Raw genomic sequence first — 13,620 nt, 5'->3', positions numbered from 1 at the left:
TTTACTCTGCAGGGAGACAAACCACACGGAACAAAGTACGATGAATAATAAGACGAAAGCTGGGAAGCAATAAAATGGAAATAATGCAAAAAAAGCATTCCACATCCCCATGAAGCTGGCAGCATGTGTGCTCCAGAGCCAGCCCTGGCGTGGTCACCTGCAGGTCACTCAGCCTGCAGCTGTACCTCCAAAAGAGGAACAGGCTGGGGCTTTGTTTCCTCTCCTCCCCATAGCCACGACAATGGCTCCTGTAATTAACAGCAGGAATTGCAATATCTGATGTTGTCTTCAGTGCCTTGCATGTCTCTTCAAGGGAGAGTAAGAAAAATGCAATAATCATGCATTTTTATTGATCATTAACATTCACTAATGATGAATATCCATACGTGGTTTTGGATGAGGGCACGTGTGTGATACCGTTCCTGCATTACCTCATGAAGAGCACAAACATTCTTCCTTTCTGCCCATCTCCTGCTATCACTTCAACCACCTCAGAGAGGCCTTGACCCCCAGCACAGGTAGCATCCTCTTTAACACAATCCAGTCCTGTGGCAGGGGGTTCACAAATCACAAATAAATGCCTGGCGTACCCACACAACACATCTCATCAGTGACAGGTGGGGGTATAAAGGGATATTGTGTCTCTAAGGACTGGAAGACAAAGCTAGAGCTCTGCAGCTGCCCACTCACTCCTGCTGATCATCAGCTTTCAGGAATTAATGGAAGATGCTGCGATCTCCAGTGCTGGGACCAAACTGATTTCTTTTGCTCATCCCTTGGCACTCCATCTTTTTACCATTCTGAACACAACAATGCAGCAATTTCACATCCCCTCACCCTGATATCCTCCACGCAGTCTCTCTCTCCTTTGCTCTAACCATGCAGCAGCACTGTCCAGCTGAAAGTTAAAAATAGAGAGGGCCAAGGGCAGCAGCTGATACCGAGAAGCGTCACAAACCATCAGTGCAAGAGACACACATGCAGTCCTTTGTCCCCAGGCCCTGATTCAGGCTTGTCCCCACACGGCATATGCTCTTGCTTTATCTCCAGCTTTCTGGCTTTCAGTGGCAGGGGCAGTTGGGGATTTCCCTTGGCATAATGTTGGGCATCTGGAATTATTGCACCGATGAGATTTAATTTAGAATTTCCTTCTATCCTACTGAGCCAAAACCACAAGCTCCATTGTAAATCTACCAGCTTCGAAAGGAATTGTCCTGAAGATGCACGTGACTAACGGAGCAAAGAAACAGGGATACATTCTCTTTCCTGAATCAGTGATTTCCATGATGGACTGCACGATGCTAGTCACCGGTAATCTAAGGAGAAGCAATATTTTTAGAGAATGGGGATTCATCAAATTCTCACTGCCCATAACTATGCAGAGTGCAACAAGCCCTCAATTCCTACTGCTGTCCCCCGCCAAAAAAAAAAAAAAAAATAACAGCCACCTGTATAGACTCTGGAGGACAGCCTGATAAAGTGGCAGAAAACAAATTCCGTCTCTCCCCATCAACGCAAACACATCAACACAGAGAGGAATGCAAAGCAGACCCAGGGCAGCAGCGTGCATGCTCCGAGACCTTTATAGAGCGAGGGAGCACATGGGCAAACAAATACACCATATTTCTGCAGCAACTCCAGCTACCCTCCGGTGAGGGTGACGCAGCGCCAGTTGAGCCCCCTTCAGCCCCCTCCTGCCTCTCTCCATCTGCCCAGATGCTGGAGAGCAACATCTGCCCCTTGGGCCGGGGGGATGGGGCAGGCAGGAGGCGCAGGGGGGAAGGAGGAGGGGTGAGGGGAGCCGCGAGCAGCCATCAGATTTGATCATCGGCTGCTGCAAACAATTGAAAAGGCTGCTTTAAGCAATTCCGCTGCAGGAGCGGCACGGCGCATGCATGGGGGAGAACAAGGGAGAAAGGAATCGGGCTGGGAAAGGGAAAAGAAACGGAGCATCTCTGCAACATGATGTCACGCCGTCTGCTTTCAAGTCCCCCGAACAGAAAGGAGCAGCAGCAGCAGCAACCAACATGGACTCCAGATTTAATCTGCCTTGAAAGCGCACGTCTCGGGCGACAGATTTGCTCAGCAAACCTGCGCTGAGCCCGGCACACGCAGCCCTCGGGCTCTGTCTTTCACACGCAGACATGCACACACGTACACGGGCGCACGGCCGGGGACCGCAGGCAGCATGGAGCGGAGAGGAAGAGAGGCAGCAGCAGAAGGAACAGGAGAGTAACACTAACCTGGTAGCCATTAGGGACCGTAGCGCGGCGCGGAGCAGCTAGGAATTCATTCATTCATGCACTTGTGCGTGGCGAGGGTGGAGAGCGAGGGTGGGGTGGGAGGGAGCTCACCCCTTGCACCATGGCAGAGCCCTTCCTTGGGGGAAGAAGGGCCGTGGGGTGCTCATGGGCACCCACAGCCCTTTCTCCCGGCCGCCTCGCACGCTGCTCGGGTGCCTGCCATGGCTCGGCCTCTCGTCTCCCCCCGCCCCGCTCTTTGTGCTTATGATTGTTTGTGCGGCTCTAGCGAGGGCTGGGAGCCTCTCCCCTCACTGCTGGCTCTTGCACACACGCTCCTGCACGCGCACACACGCGTGCGCGCGCGTGCACGCAGCCAGTGGGCTGCCGCTTTACATAACGCGAGCCCCTTCACGCCTTCGTTAGCCATCCCTGCCCCGAGAGAACAAACGGGGAAGGGAGAGAGCTCACGATTTTTCCCCCCGAGCCCCCCCGTTATACCTGTCGTTTTTAGGCGCTGTTCCTAAAGTTGGGCAAAGCCTACAAGTTAAGATCCTACAGGTTACAAAAAAAAAAAAAAAAAAATACGCTCGTCTTCCCTGCGCGCACACCGGACTGTTCATATGTGTGGGAGAAAGTTTCGAAACCTGTAAGCGTGTCGATACAAGAACGGTCAGGAAAATTAAACCCTAATTAACTGGCAAAGTGGATTATCTAAACTGAATTAAACACTGTGAGGGCACATTCAAAATTAAGGTGACCTCAACTTAATTTGGCTTACTTCACCTAGGAAGCTAATTTGGTTTAATTTTTCGTGCCTCCCCCTGTATAAACAGGCCTGGGGTTTTTAAAGAAATACACTGAGGGAAGTTTACAACTCTGCTGAAGCATCAGTAAATGATGCTTTGGAGGAGGACACACACACTGCTGTATGCCTCCACTGCTGCTCAGGAGCATCTTTGTGCCAGAACACGAGCAGGGTCCCAGTCCCTCTCAAGGGCTCTTCTAGTCCAGTGTAAATTCTGTAGGGTGAAGGATGAAAAAGAAAGCAAAACAACACACAAGGTTGTACTTTTCCTTCCAGCAAATGAAATCAGACCTTGTCTGCACAAGGAAATGGTGCAGAGCTGTTCCAGAATTGGTTCCTGTAGCAACAGCACCCTTGGTTTGAAGCACAAGTGTCCACGGGTGAAAGTACCGTGTCCTTTGGGGCTCTCAGTGTGCACACACTTTCCAGCATGGCCAAGCCTTACAGTGTACCCAGAGAGGTTCCTCTACCAGCTGGGCTCCAGCGGTTCACACCTTGTGACTCTTCTGTTCCTCAGCAGCCTCTGCAACCGTATTCTCATCACCTACCTTGAAGGTTTGAGAGTTCCCTGTGGTCTAGAGCATGACTCAGAGTACCTAAATCTGGAGTCAATGGCCACACTTAGATGCTGTGAATGACCCCATGGGGAGTTTCTGCTCCCCACTGCCAACAGAAGGAGCCAAAGCTAAAGTTAAGCGATGTAAACACGTGCTGCTCTGCCTGCTGCCTCCTTGTGTTGCATTTTACCCACTCCAGACACTGAAACTGGGCTGAACATTTTCTCTTCTCTCCAGAATCAGTCACAGCTTTCAGCGCTAACATCCCCAAAGACCATCTCTCCAGAAGGCTGATTATCCAGCATTTCACTATAATCAAAATCAGTGGAGGTGCTCTGCTCCGAATAATCAATGATCTGCACCAGCAGACATGCCACTGTGCAGTTCAGATGCTGTGCATGACTTTAAACTGAAAATATCATCATCAGGCACCTATCTGAATCGGTACAGTGCACCAATACCACCAATTTTTTAATATTACTGAAAGAATGCACGCACACGTGCATGCACTCCCTGTGTGTAGGCCACCATTTTAACAAATGCACTGTATCATTAAGAGAATAATCAGCTTTATGTTAATTTTGTGATATTCTTCTTGGGACCAAGCTTGTTACTACACCTTCTCCATTTACAGTGCTGCCAATCAACAAGTGTCCAAAACACATCAACTCTCATCCCAAACATAAAGTTGGCTTACAAAACCTAACTTCATAAAAGCAAACCTGTTTTTATTCCTCTGAAACCTGTTTTATTCCTCTGATTCCATTAGCACACATTTGTTCAGGTTGTGTTCCCAAGGATTTTTCTGCGCTCATGGGGAAAATCTTTTGTTAAAACGAGACAGTGAAGTTTTTCATATAATGATGTGTTTACAAGCATTTGAGATCTATCAAGAGAACCAAAAATAGGCCTTAATACAATCACAAGCACTGACAATGGCATTTGTCACTTCACCCAGTACCATCTGACTTCAGACTTCATAATTCTGCAAGTCCCAGAGTTTTCTACCTCTGTGGAAACCCATCTTTAACAGGGTAAGTTGTACTGCTAAATAACAACTGGCAACGAAGAATTAGTGCCAAACCCTGCACCATCTTGTCTACACACACTGACCTTCTGCCAACACAGACCTCTCCAGTTTTGCAGAGAACCAACTGATTTTTGGTTCAAAGGACCATGTTTCAGTGTTTATCAGTAAAACAGGTCTATGAGTCTGCTTTGCAACTGGAGAAATCAACATGCAGCAGTCTTGGGGTCCTCACCAAAGCATTTAAAGAGGAGATAGTGGCACTGAATCCATTCAACACACACAGCAGGTCAAGGAATGGCAAGCTTTAAATGTTCACCTGGAAGACAGATTAGAAATACTGGCTAACAGAAGTGCAACAGTACCAAGTGCTGAAAGCTGAAGCTAGACAAACTGAGTGGATGAGAGAGGTGCATTGTTGGATGTAAACAACGCTAACCACTGTAACTAATTCTTAAAGACTAGATTATCCGTCTGTGGAAAACAATATTAAGCAAGGCTTTGTGTTTTTCTAAATTCCGTTCTGTACCTCAAGCAACAGTCAGTTCAGGCAGTTCTTACACTTTGCATTCCCCTTCAGAGGAGGTATCTGAATGGTCACGTTTTGTTTTATGTTTTTGTCTATGATTTTTTCATATTAATTTTGCATGAAAATAGCTGGAAGTGCGAGTCTCTGCCTCTAAGCCTTTGGGCATGTTTGGTCTGAATGACCATGAAGGTTTGAACGAGATTCAGGTTTGCAGTGGTCACAAGAGCTCCACTGACCCAAAGGCTTGTAGGAAATTGAGTATGATGGCTACTTCTGATCTGGAAGCACAGAGAGCACATCAAAGCTCAAAGCAGGTCATGAAGTGGTAGGATAGGTACAGCACATGAGTTTATGACCTACCCGATCTTCAGACAGACAGGATAAAAGAAGAATCCAAAGAAAGTTGTGCTTCCACAAGCACTGTAAGAGCAGTAGTAAAAATGCAAGACCTACTTGGAGAAAAGCTTCTTAAGCTTATCTGGGGTGGAATGCAAAAGGCAAAGTTCTGGGTAATTTGAAAAATCACACGACATTTCACATGTTTCAGGAACTTAATTACATCTGCAAAATTCAACCAAGAACTCTCAGAAGGAGAAACACTCTGGGTATGTTTCTGGCTCTTTGCAGCACCATTCACGTCACTACGAAGACACGTTGTTTTCTGGTGCTTTGATAACACTGCACCAAGAAGAGGATCTCTAGGGACCTTTAAGGAAGCTTTTGAGCTTCCTTAAGCTACCAGGGCAAAGCTGCCAGTTCCCACTTGGTGCAAGAGTTGCAGAACTCATTTTACATTGACTGGTTCTGCCTGCACGCACCTCTCTCAGCCCTTGCCCTGGTGCTAAAGAAGCTGACAAGCACTAGCACATTTTCCTGGTAGGACAGCTTAGGAGGCCTTGACTACTGAGCTATGCAGGGCACAACATGGTCTCACACCACAGCCCAAATACCACAGGACTACCAAGCCCTACAGAAAGACGGAAACTCCCACGTCAGCAGCACTCCAAGTGCGGGCACGTGCACCTGAGGCAATGCTCAGGCAAGAGCCCGAGCCGCGCCTGTAGCACCCACTGGGCTTGGTGGCAGGGCCAGTTCCTGGTGTGCCCAGCCGTAACACAAGCGTACTCATACATTTTACATCCCTCAGGTGAGCGGAAACGATGCACTGTCCAAGTAATTAAAGCCCAGGACTGACAACAGATACACGGGAGACCGTCCAGGGCCTGCACATCCAACGCCTACAGAGCAAGATGGGTGGCTGAGGCAAACTGCATCCAGCTGCAGCAGCTTCACTCTCCGTGTAAGCCACTCCACAGATAGAGAAATAACCAGCAGTCCAGCTGCTCAGCATCCGAACAGTGAGCACATGGGTTTGAAAACAGGCCAGGTGTCTCATTTCTCCTTCCCCAACAACTCCTTGCCCATTTACTTGTTTTGAAAACTTGAAGCCATTGAGACAGTTTTTCCCCAACACCTCTAATTTTCAGCTGAGTTCAGCACAGAGCCAGGGACGCTTACGCTTTCACAGTACTTCTGGCTTCGTCTTCAGAAAGACGTACCAGAAATCTCAAGAAAGCCTGTCCTCGGGGGATACTCAGTGCAGCGCTACAACCTCAAGATCTGCAAGTAAGATTAACAGTAATGGATAACCAGCGCACCTGGATGGTAATTAACGTTGTGCACATATTTAATGTGTTGCTCATACTATTGTTGCAGCACAGAGGCTGCTTTTCTCCTTGACACCCTCGTTACTGTAAAGGTGTGGACTCTGCTTTTGAATGCACGGCACCGCGCAGGCTCGGTTCTGTGGCTGGGCCCCGTGGTCCTGGTTTGCTCCCACCACAGAGCATCCTGCCAGCCTTCAGCACAAAAAGCAGGTGCTACACTTCACACCCCACTATTCTCACCCTATTAAGTGATAAGGAGCATTTCCAAAACTCTTCTCCTTCTGCAAAAATTGGGCTCCCAGGCAGGTGCCAGATCAAGCAAGTATCTGGGTAGAGTACTCTGAGCTGCCAGCAGTGTTTTCAGAAGCAAGATGCGGTGGCTGCGAAGACCACAGGGACTCCTACAGTATGGGGGAGGGAGGAGGCAGGCAATCATGTGCTCAAAGGCATGGGGAGGAAGAGGGGGAGGAGGAGAAAAAGGAGAGAGAGAACAAAGTGTCAACATCTTAACTGGGACACACAAAGAGCCAGTTCTTACTAAGAACTTAATCCAGGATTAACAAGAGGTCAGCTACCTCTGCAAGGAGACTGCACTAAAAGGAGCTAATTAGCTCTCCTTAATTGCACAAAAGGAACCACACAGAATTCAGGCATTCAGGAGCAGCAGATCCCACCTCACCCAGGAAACAGAGCCCTACCTGTTGTGCTCAGCACCATGCTCCGACAATCAGCACGTGGAGAGCCAAAAGCAGCAGAGGTGAAACGATGTCAAGACAGAGCGTGTGTGGAGTGAGGTTCAGTATCAAGAAGAGAAGTGTTTGAGTGAGAGCTGGAGCCTGGGCAAGCAGGACAAGCATTTTCAGCATGGCCAGAACCTTTCTAGACACTTTCTTGCTCAGCCACTGCTATCAAATGTGGAATTGCCCAAGATCCCTGCAGGAACACTTTCATAAGCAGTATTATCCATGAGGATGTTTACTGCACTGACAGCCCTTTTCGCTTCAGCGTGGTAGCTGCAAAAGCGGAGAGAAGGAGCAACAAGGGAACCCATCAAGCTTTCTCTGTAGGCCGAGCTCTGCTCTGTGCACTGAGACCAAAAGAATCGCATCCCAACATAGGCAGGCATTGCATCCTGGTCAGGACAAACAGCCAGAATAAAGCAAATTACAGACCAATCGCAGAGAGGCAACAGCTCCCAGCCTAGAAACCACTGGCTTGGGGTGATGCAGTGAAAGAGACTGCCTGAGCTGTCCTCCCACAATTTCTGTCTTTAATTTATAATGAAATACTCAAAAAAATATTATCTGTGAATTATGTATTTGCAAGACTGCCCCAATTGCTGATGTGACAGAGAGATACACAAGTTATGCAGCTATTATGTCACGCCAACTTCTCATATGCCAAATTTTGAATTTCTGATGGTTTACATGTCATTAAGGGCAGAACTGTAACTTCAGAAATGCTTTGATCAAAATTTCCGTTGAAACATCCCCGTACATGCTGATCACCTGCAGAACTGACTGCAATATTTCAGTGAAGGAAGCACTGAAACATCTGAAACGCTGAACTTTCTCAAACTGAAGACAGACACAAAAGCAACGCATTTCTTAAAAAATTCCCACTTCCTTAAGCTACGTCTACGTTTTTCGATCCGTAAGTCCCCTGCCGACTTCTGTTTGATACTAAATCCATCTCTTTTTTTTTGCCTCTGAAGCCATTACATGTTCTGTTCTAGTGCGCTAATGATAAGCTGTTGCATATTTTACTCCAGAAGCACTTGGGCTGCACTGACAGATAATGCATACAGCAGTCAGGGTACTTGAAAACGAAGATTAACAAGCACATCAATAACAGCAGCAGCAGCCTCTGAGCTCAAGCACTAATAAAAGTAACACCAGCATTTATTTGTTCCATAGCACCGTGCTGAGGGCTGGCCAGCTTGAAGACAGACAGAGCCCTCACCCTGAGGAGCTACAGTGCGAGACTTCAACTCTGCAGTGAAAAGCATGAGGACAAGAGGCTGTACTCGTTTCAAACCTCGCTGCACTCGAGGGAGTCACCTTCAGCTGCTAGGGCCTGAGTGCAGCCCAGCTGCAAGAACTATGCCCAGTTTAAGAGAGGATGAAGAGAAAAGCAGGACAGCAGGTTAACCAATGTAACAATATCATACAAAGACAAATAACAATAGAAATGGGGGGGGGGGTCAGACATTAATTACAGCTCCCTATGGAATCATTACAATACTGCCTCTATTAGCTGTGTGTCTTTCTTCTCTTATCTCTTCAGGACCGAGTTACATATCATGCCACTGTACCTTGAGTTACACCGAGACTATAGCCAGCACGGGACGAGCAGCAGCTGAATTTCACCTCAAACCCGGTGCACACAAATCCCATCCTTCGGACACCACTCTGAACGCCAGAAAGCCACATCCATCTCTGCTCCCAGCAACAAGGCAGCAACCCCTATATGTGCTGTCCCTAGGCAAGCTCAGCACAAAGAGAGAATTCCCTGACATCTGGATAAAGCTTCAATAGCTGCCATTGGAGAGAGCAAAATGCACATCAGCTGTTCTGTGCCAGCGGCTGGGCTACACCCAGTCTCCTGGTACAGACATGCCCCACTCGTTCAATCCACTCCGCTCCCTATAGCACACTGCACTGAAGGGGAACAACTCAGACCCATGAGCAGATTTATTTAAAAGAAGGAAAAGGGCACTAAAAGAGTGCAATCTTTCTTCAGCATCAGCTGGTGCAGCGTGCGCGTCTATGTCATGTAATACCACTGCAATTACAGCAGCTTCCCCATTTGTCAGCACTGCTCCGATCCCTATATCCCAACCAAAACCAGCCTCCTAAAGCCTTCCCCAATCCCTGCTTTCATCCCTCCTGAACCACCTCTGATCTCCTCTCCTGATACCCACTCAGACACACTGCATTCATCCCCACTCTCACTAATTGACTTTCTTAACCTCGCTTGACCCTTTCCTCCAGGATGGTCTCAGATTCCTGCAGTCTTCTGCTGGCCTCACCCAGAAACCCACTACCAGCCCTAAGCAGCCACCCAATCCAGCCCTTATTGCCACAAAGCCTGGACATCCACAGGAGTCTTGCTCAGCTTCTTCCCCTCTAGCCCCAGCCCCTCCATCCCGACTGCTCTCAGGCAAATCCTGTTTCCCTGTCCCAGCCCCGCACTGCATCAGGGCATCCTTGTTCCCGAGGAACCGCCTGACCTCTCGAAGCACACAAACACAAACACAAAGGAACCTGCATCCGCGGGAGAGTCCTCCTGCCTGCTTGGGAGATGGCAAATGAAGAGCTAGAGGCTCGCATCGCCACCTGTTAGCACATTGCATCTCCCGGGGCGCAGCTGCGTGTCTTCCCTGCTCCTCTGCTCTCCGAAACCACCATTCAAGCTGCAGACAGAAGCAGTTCTGCTGGGGGAGAGATCGTTAAAGCACACACGAATCTCCCTGCTCCGACGCATTTTATCTTCTCGAAAGTAGTTGACGAGAAGATTCCCCGCTCTGATAACGGCTTGGCATGGCTGAAACAAAGCCTTCTTTGCAACTTGCCACCAGCTCTGGCATCCGAGCCGGCTGCTGCCCACTGGAACGCCGAGCACCCACTGTCTCTTTAAGAATGCCCCGCAGCCCACATCACCAGCGCATGGTTAACCCTGGCTGCTCCTTGCTCTGCACCGATGACAGCTCCGAAATGCCAAGGCTTCCTCAGTTTTGTCCTCCCCTGCTCCTACCCACTCGATGTGCTGCCCTGGCACAACCTCGCCGTACCCCTGCCCAGCCCCGGCATCCCACACCTTGTTGCAGGGATGCTGGAGCAGTGCTTTTTTAAACACCCCTGTGCTCCCCGCTGTAAAAAGCACCAGTGAGAACTTCTGTGATGACAAAGGAGCAGTCAGCACTGACCTAAGCATCCTAACCACCTCTAAATTCAACTTCCCTACTCCCACAAAGCACTCTCCTCTGAACACTTAGTCATTTCTATGGACACACTGACTCCTCACCCTGCGGAGGCACCGGGCAGCCTCTCCAAGCCTTCCCAGGCACAACACAAACCATCTACTTCCCCGACACAGCAGCAGGCAGTGCAGCCAGCAATAGGAAAAATATTTGCCTTCAACACATGGGTATTTCCAAATAGCAGCTCTTTGAAAGGCCATCTTCTACAGGAAGGTTAGAAAATGCAGAAGGTAACAACGTGACTCATATTGAAAGTGTGTATCAACATGCACAGAAAAACCTGGATACACACACATAGAGAAGCCTGTCTCACAGGGAAAATAAACAGACTGTGACTGATTCTCTTCCGGGCAAGGCATGCAGAATATCCTGCCACTGCTCTAGCTCTTGTACCTATTCCAAACTGGCATTACAGGGGCAAAAAGAGAGTGTGTGCATCGAGCCACAGCACTGAAAAGCAGGAAGGCAGCACAGCTTGACAGTGTGCAGGGTACGAGCACAAAGCAAATGAGATGTGCTCCTGCAATATGATAGAGGAGCAGCAAAGACTAATGTGATTCAGAGCTGCACGGTCTGATCAATCATAGCTCGGGGAAGCTGATGAAGTATTTGCTGTGAACGATCAGTTAATCTCTCCCTGGAACTTCATTGCAGGGGTGCCATATAATCAGAAAGATGTTCTTGCACAGGAGTAAGCTCAAAGGAAAGCAACAAAAACATCACATTATTCAGGAGGCTCATTTATGAAAAGACACTTGAAGAGTAAACAAAGCAAAGTAGTCAACAAATATTTGAAGAATGTAAATACCATGGAGAAAGGGAAGCCGTCTTAAAAGATTTTATACCAATGAGCAATGAGATGAAAGTAAATGAAGGGGAAAAAACTAGGCTGAAGGCAAGGCGTTGCAGTCAGGAGAACGAGAGAAGCGGTATAACCCTTTCCACTTGTCATGTTTCTAAACAGCATTGGGTAACCATTAATAAAGGCACAACAAGGAATCGCGTGGTATTGGCAGAGGCATGGATCAATGACTCAATTGCAGTCTTTTTCTCTCTTAATTTTGCTTTCCGTCATTTTCCTAATAGGCAGCAACTCAGTCCAGTAACTTTTTGGTTACTGCTGTTTCCTAGTGATACAAGAGCCCTTAGAAGTCTACATTTGGTTGGATAAGTGTTACGGCTGTCTGAGCATCACAATTTAGAGAGTTCTTTTGCCTTGCTGTGTTAGCAAGTCACTTGCAAAACCTTCCAGTGAAATGTATCTGATGATTCTGAGATTCATGAGGGAAGTCTTGCAAAGCACCACCTAAAACTTTCTGAAGTTTTTAGGACTGTGAATCTGGGTTGTGATCCTTCAAAGAATAAATGCCCTTACTACAATTATGGTATTTACACTTACTAGCAAGACATAGACATAGGTTGCTTTGGGGCAATCTGGATTCAACTTGTGACTTTGGGCAAGTCACGGATGAGAAATGCAGGGGATGTAGTAGGGTGGTTTGCATCTCTGATCAATACAGGTTGCTCTCTATCGAGCTTTTATCAATACAGTTTGTTTTAAGCTATAACATTTTTTAACTCACCCGTGCCAAGCTTCCAGTAGGGAAGTTTTCTAGTACACATATTCTAATAAATGTTAACTGTACAATAGCCTTTAACTTCTGTGTGTGTCACCCGCAAACCAAGGCTACTACTAACACTTCCTTTTTTCTGCCTTTTGTCCGTCTTGGCCTTAGAGGCTGGAAACTCTTGAGGACACAGATGGTCTCTTAGGGTGCACATGAAAATCTCCTAACGCAATGGAGACTTATTTGTAAGACCCTCTCTCATTGTAAAACACCACAGTCTTAAATCCACTTCCAAAATCAGTTCTGCTATTACCTGTCGTCAACCTGAAACTCAGAAGAATCCATGGGGAACCTGTTTGCCCTGTTGGAAAGTTTGGAAAAATAATATTGCAGGCATTTGGAGCAATGCTGTAGTTTCACTGCCTTGACCCAGCCACTGAGCACTGGTCAGACTCTGAGCTCCAGCTCTCAGACACAAACCTTCTTTCAAGGCCTTAAGATAAGGAACAGTTCATGTCCCAAACCTCATTCCTAAAATGTATGTCAGAGTGAAGGCCACCATGTTGCCACACTGTTTCTTAATTGCTGACAGATCTGAAAAATATAAATGGCAGTTCTGAGGTCTGCAAACCCACAGTACCCAATCTCCTCAGAAGCAAAGGATACTTCTTTCAGACCCATGTATCCGCTTCATTTCTATTCATAAAGGGTCAGAAATACACCAAAATTACAGCTCTAGCTTTCCACCAGCTTTCTAAAATGCCTGTCTCCAGGGCAAGCCTTTTAATTCACAGCATTTCATGAGCCTTTTAATTCACATCACTACACCAGTGAGGAATGAAACCTTCCAAACGATTCCTCTGGAATCCTTGGACTTTACCATCTCTTCCTACTGTCATTTAAGGCCAGGCTTGTTTGCTGGGTATTGCATTTAAAGAATGATTCTAGTTAAAGAGAGAGTTGTTCTCTACACCAAAGATAAACAAGTCGTTTTTCCTCCTCCCCCCACAGCTAATTTGGTGCCTTATATTATGTGCATACGTGGACATTTTTTTTTTTTTACATTACCACATATTTGCTACTCCTGAATATATACCTCCTCCTTTTCCCCTAAATCAGTTTCATTCAGCTTGTTTTCTCTTCCATCTTCTTCCTTCCAGTTCCAAGGCCTGAAATTAGGTGTGGTCAAACCACATTTCTCCAAACCTGATATTCCAAGTGGTTTGAAATTATTCAAAATAT

The 13,620-nt window shown here is 47.3% G+C and overlaps 1 protein-coding gene across 14 annotated transcripts in view; it reads right to left on the bottom strand.

Moving 5' to 3' along the window:
• The window catches only part of GRAMD1B (GRAM domain containing 1B), a 96,027-nt gene that overhangs the window by 43,742 nt on the left and 38,665 nt on the right, over positions 1-13,620 (bottom strand). For 3 of the 14 annotated variants that reach the window (XM_032201890.1, XM_032201893.1, XM_032201892.1), the window contains exon 1: positions 10,095-10,195. The exons of 10 other annotated variants lie outside the window; for them this stretch is intronic. In XM_032201890.1, the coding sequence (XP_032057781.1) occupies positions 10,095-10,183 (89 nt within the window). In that variant the 5' untranslated portion in view covers positions 10,184-10,195. Of the gene's footprint in view, positions 1-10,094; positions 10,196-13,620 lie in introns of those variants that run through there. One more of the 14 variants, XM_032201899.1, reaches the window with a different exon arrangement.

Source organism: Aythya fuligula, chromosome 22 (genome assembly GCF_009819795.1).
Source record: "Aythya fuligula isolate bAytFul2 chromosome 22, bAytFul2.pri, whole genome shotgun sequence".
NCBI lineage: Eukaryota > Metazoa > Chordata > Aves > Anseriformes > Anatidae > Aythya > Aythya fuligula.
Note: the sequence above shows the minus strand (reverse complement) of the source record. Positions and strands in the feature narration are given on the sequence as shown.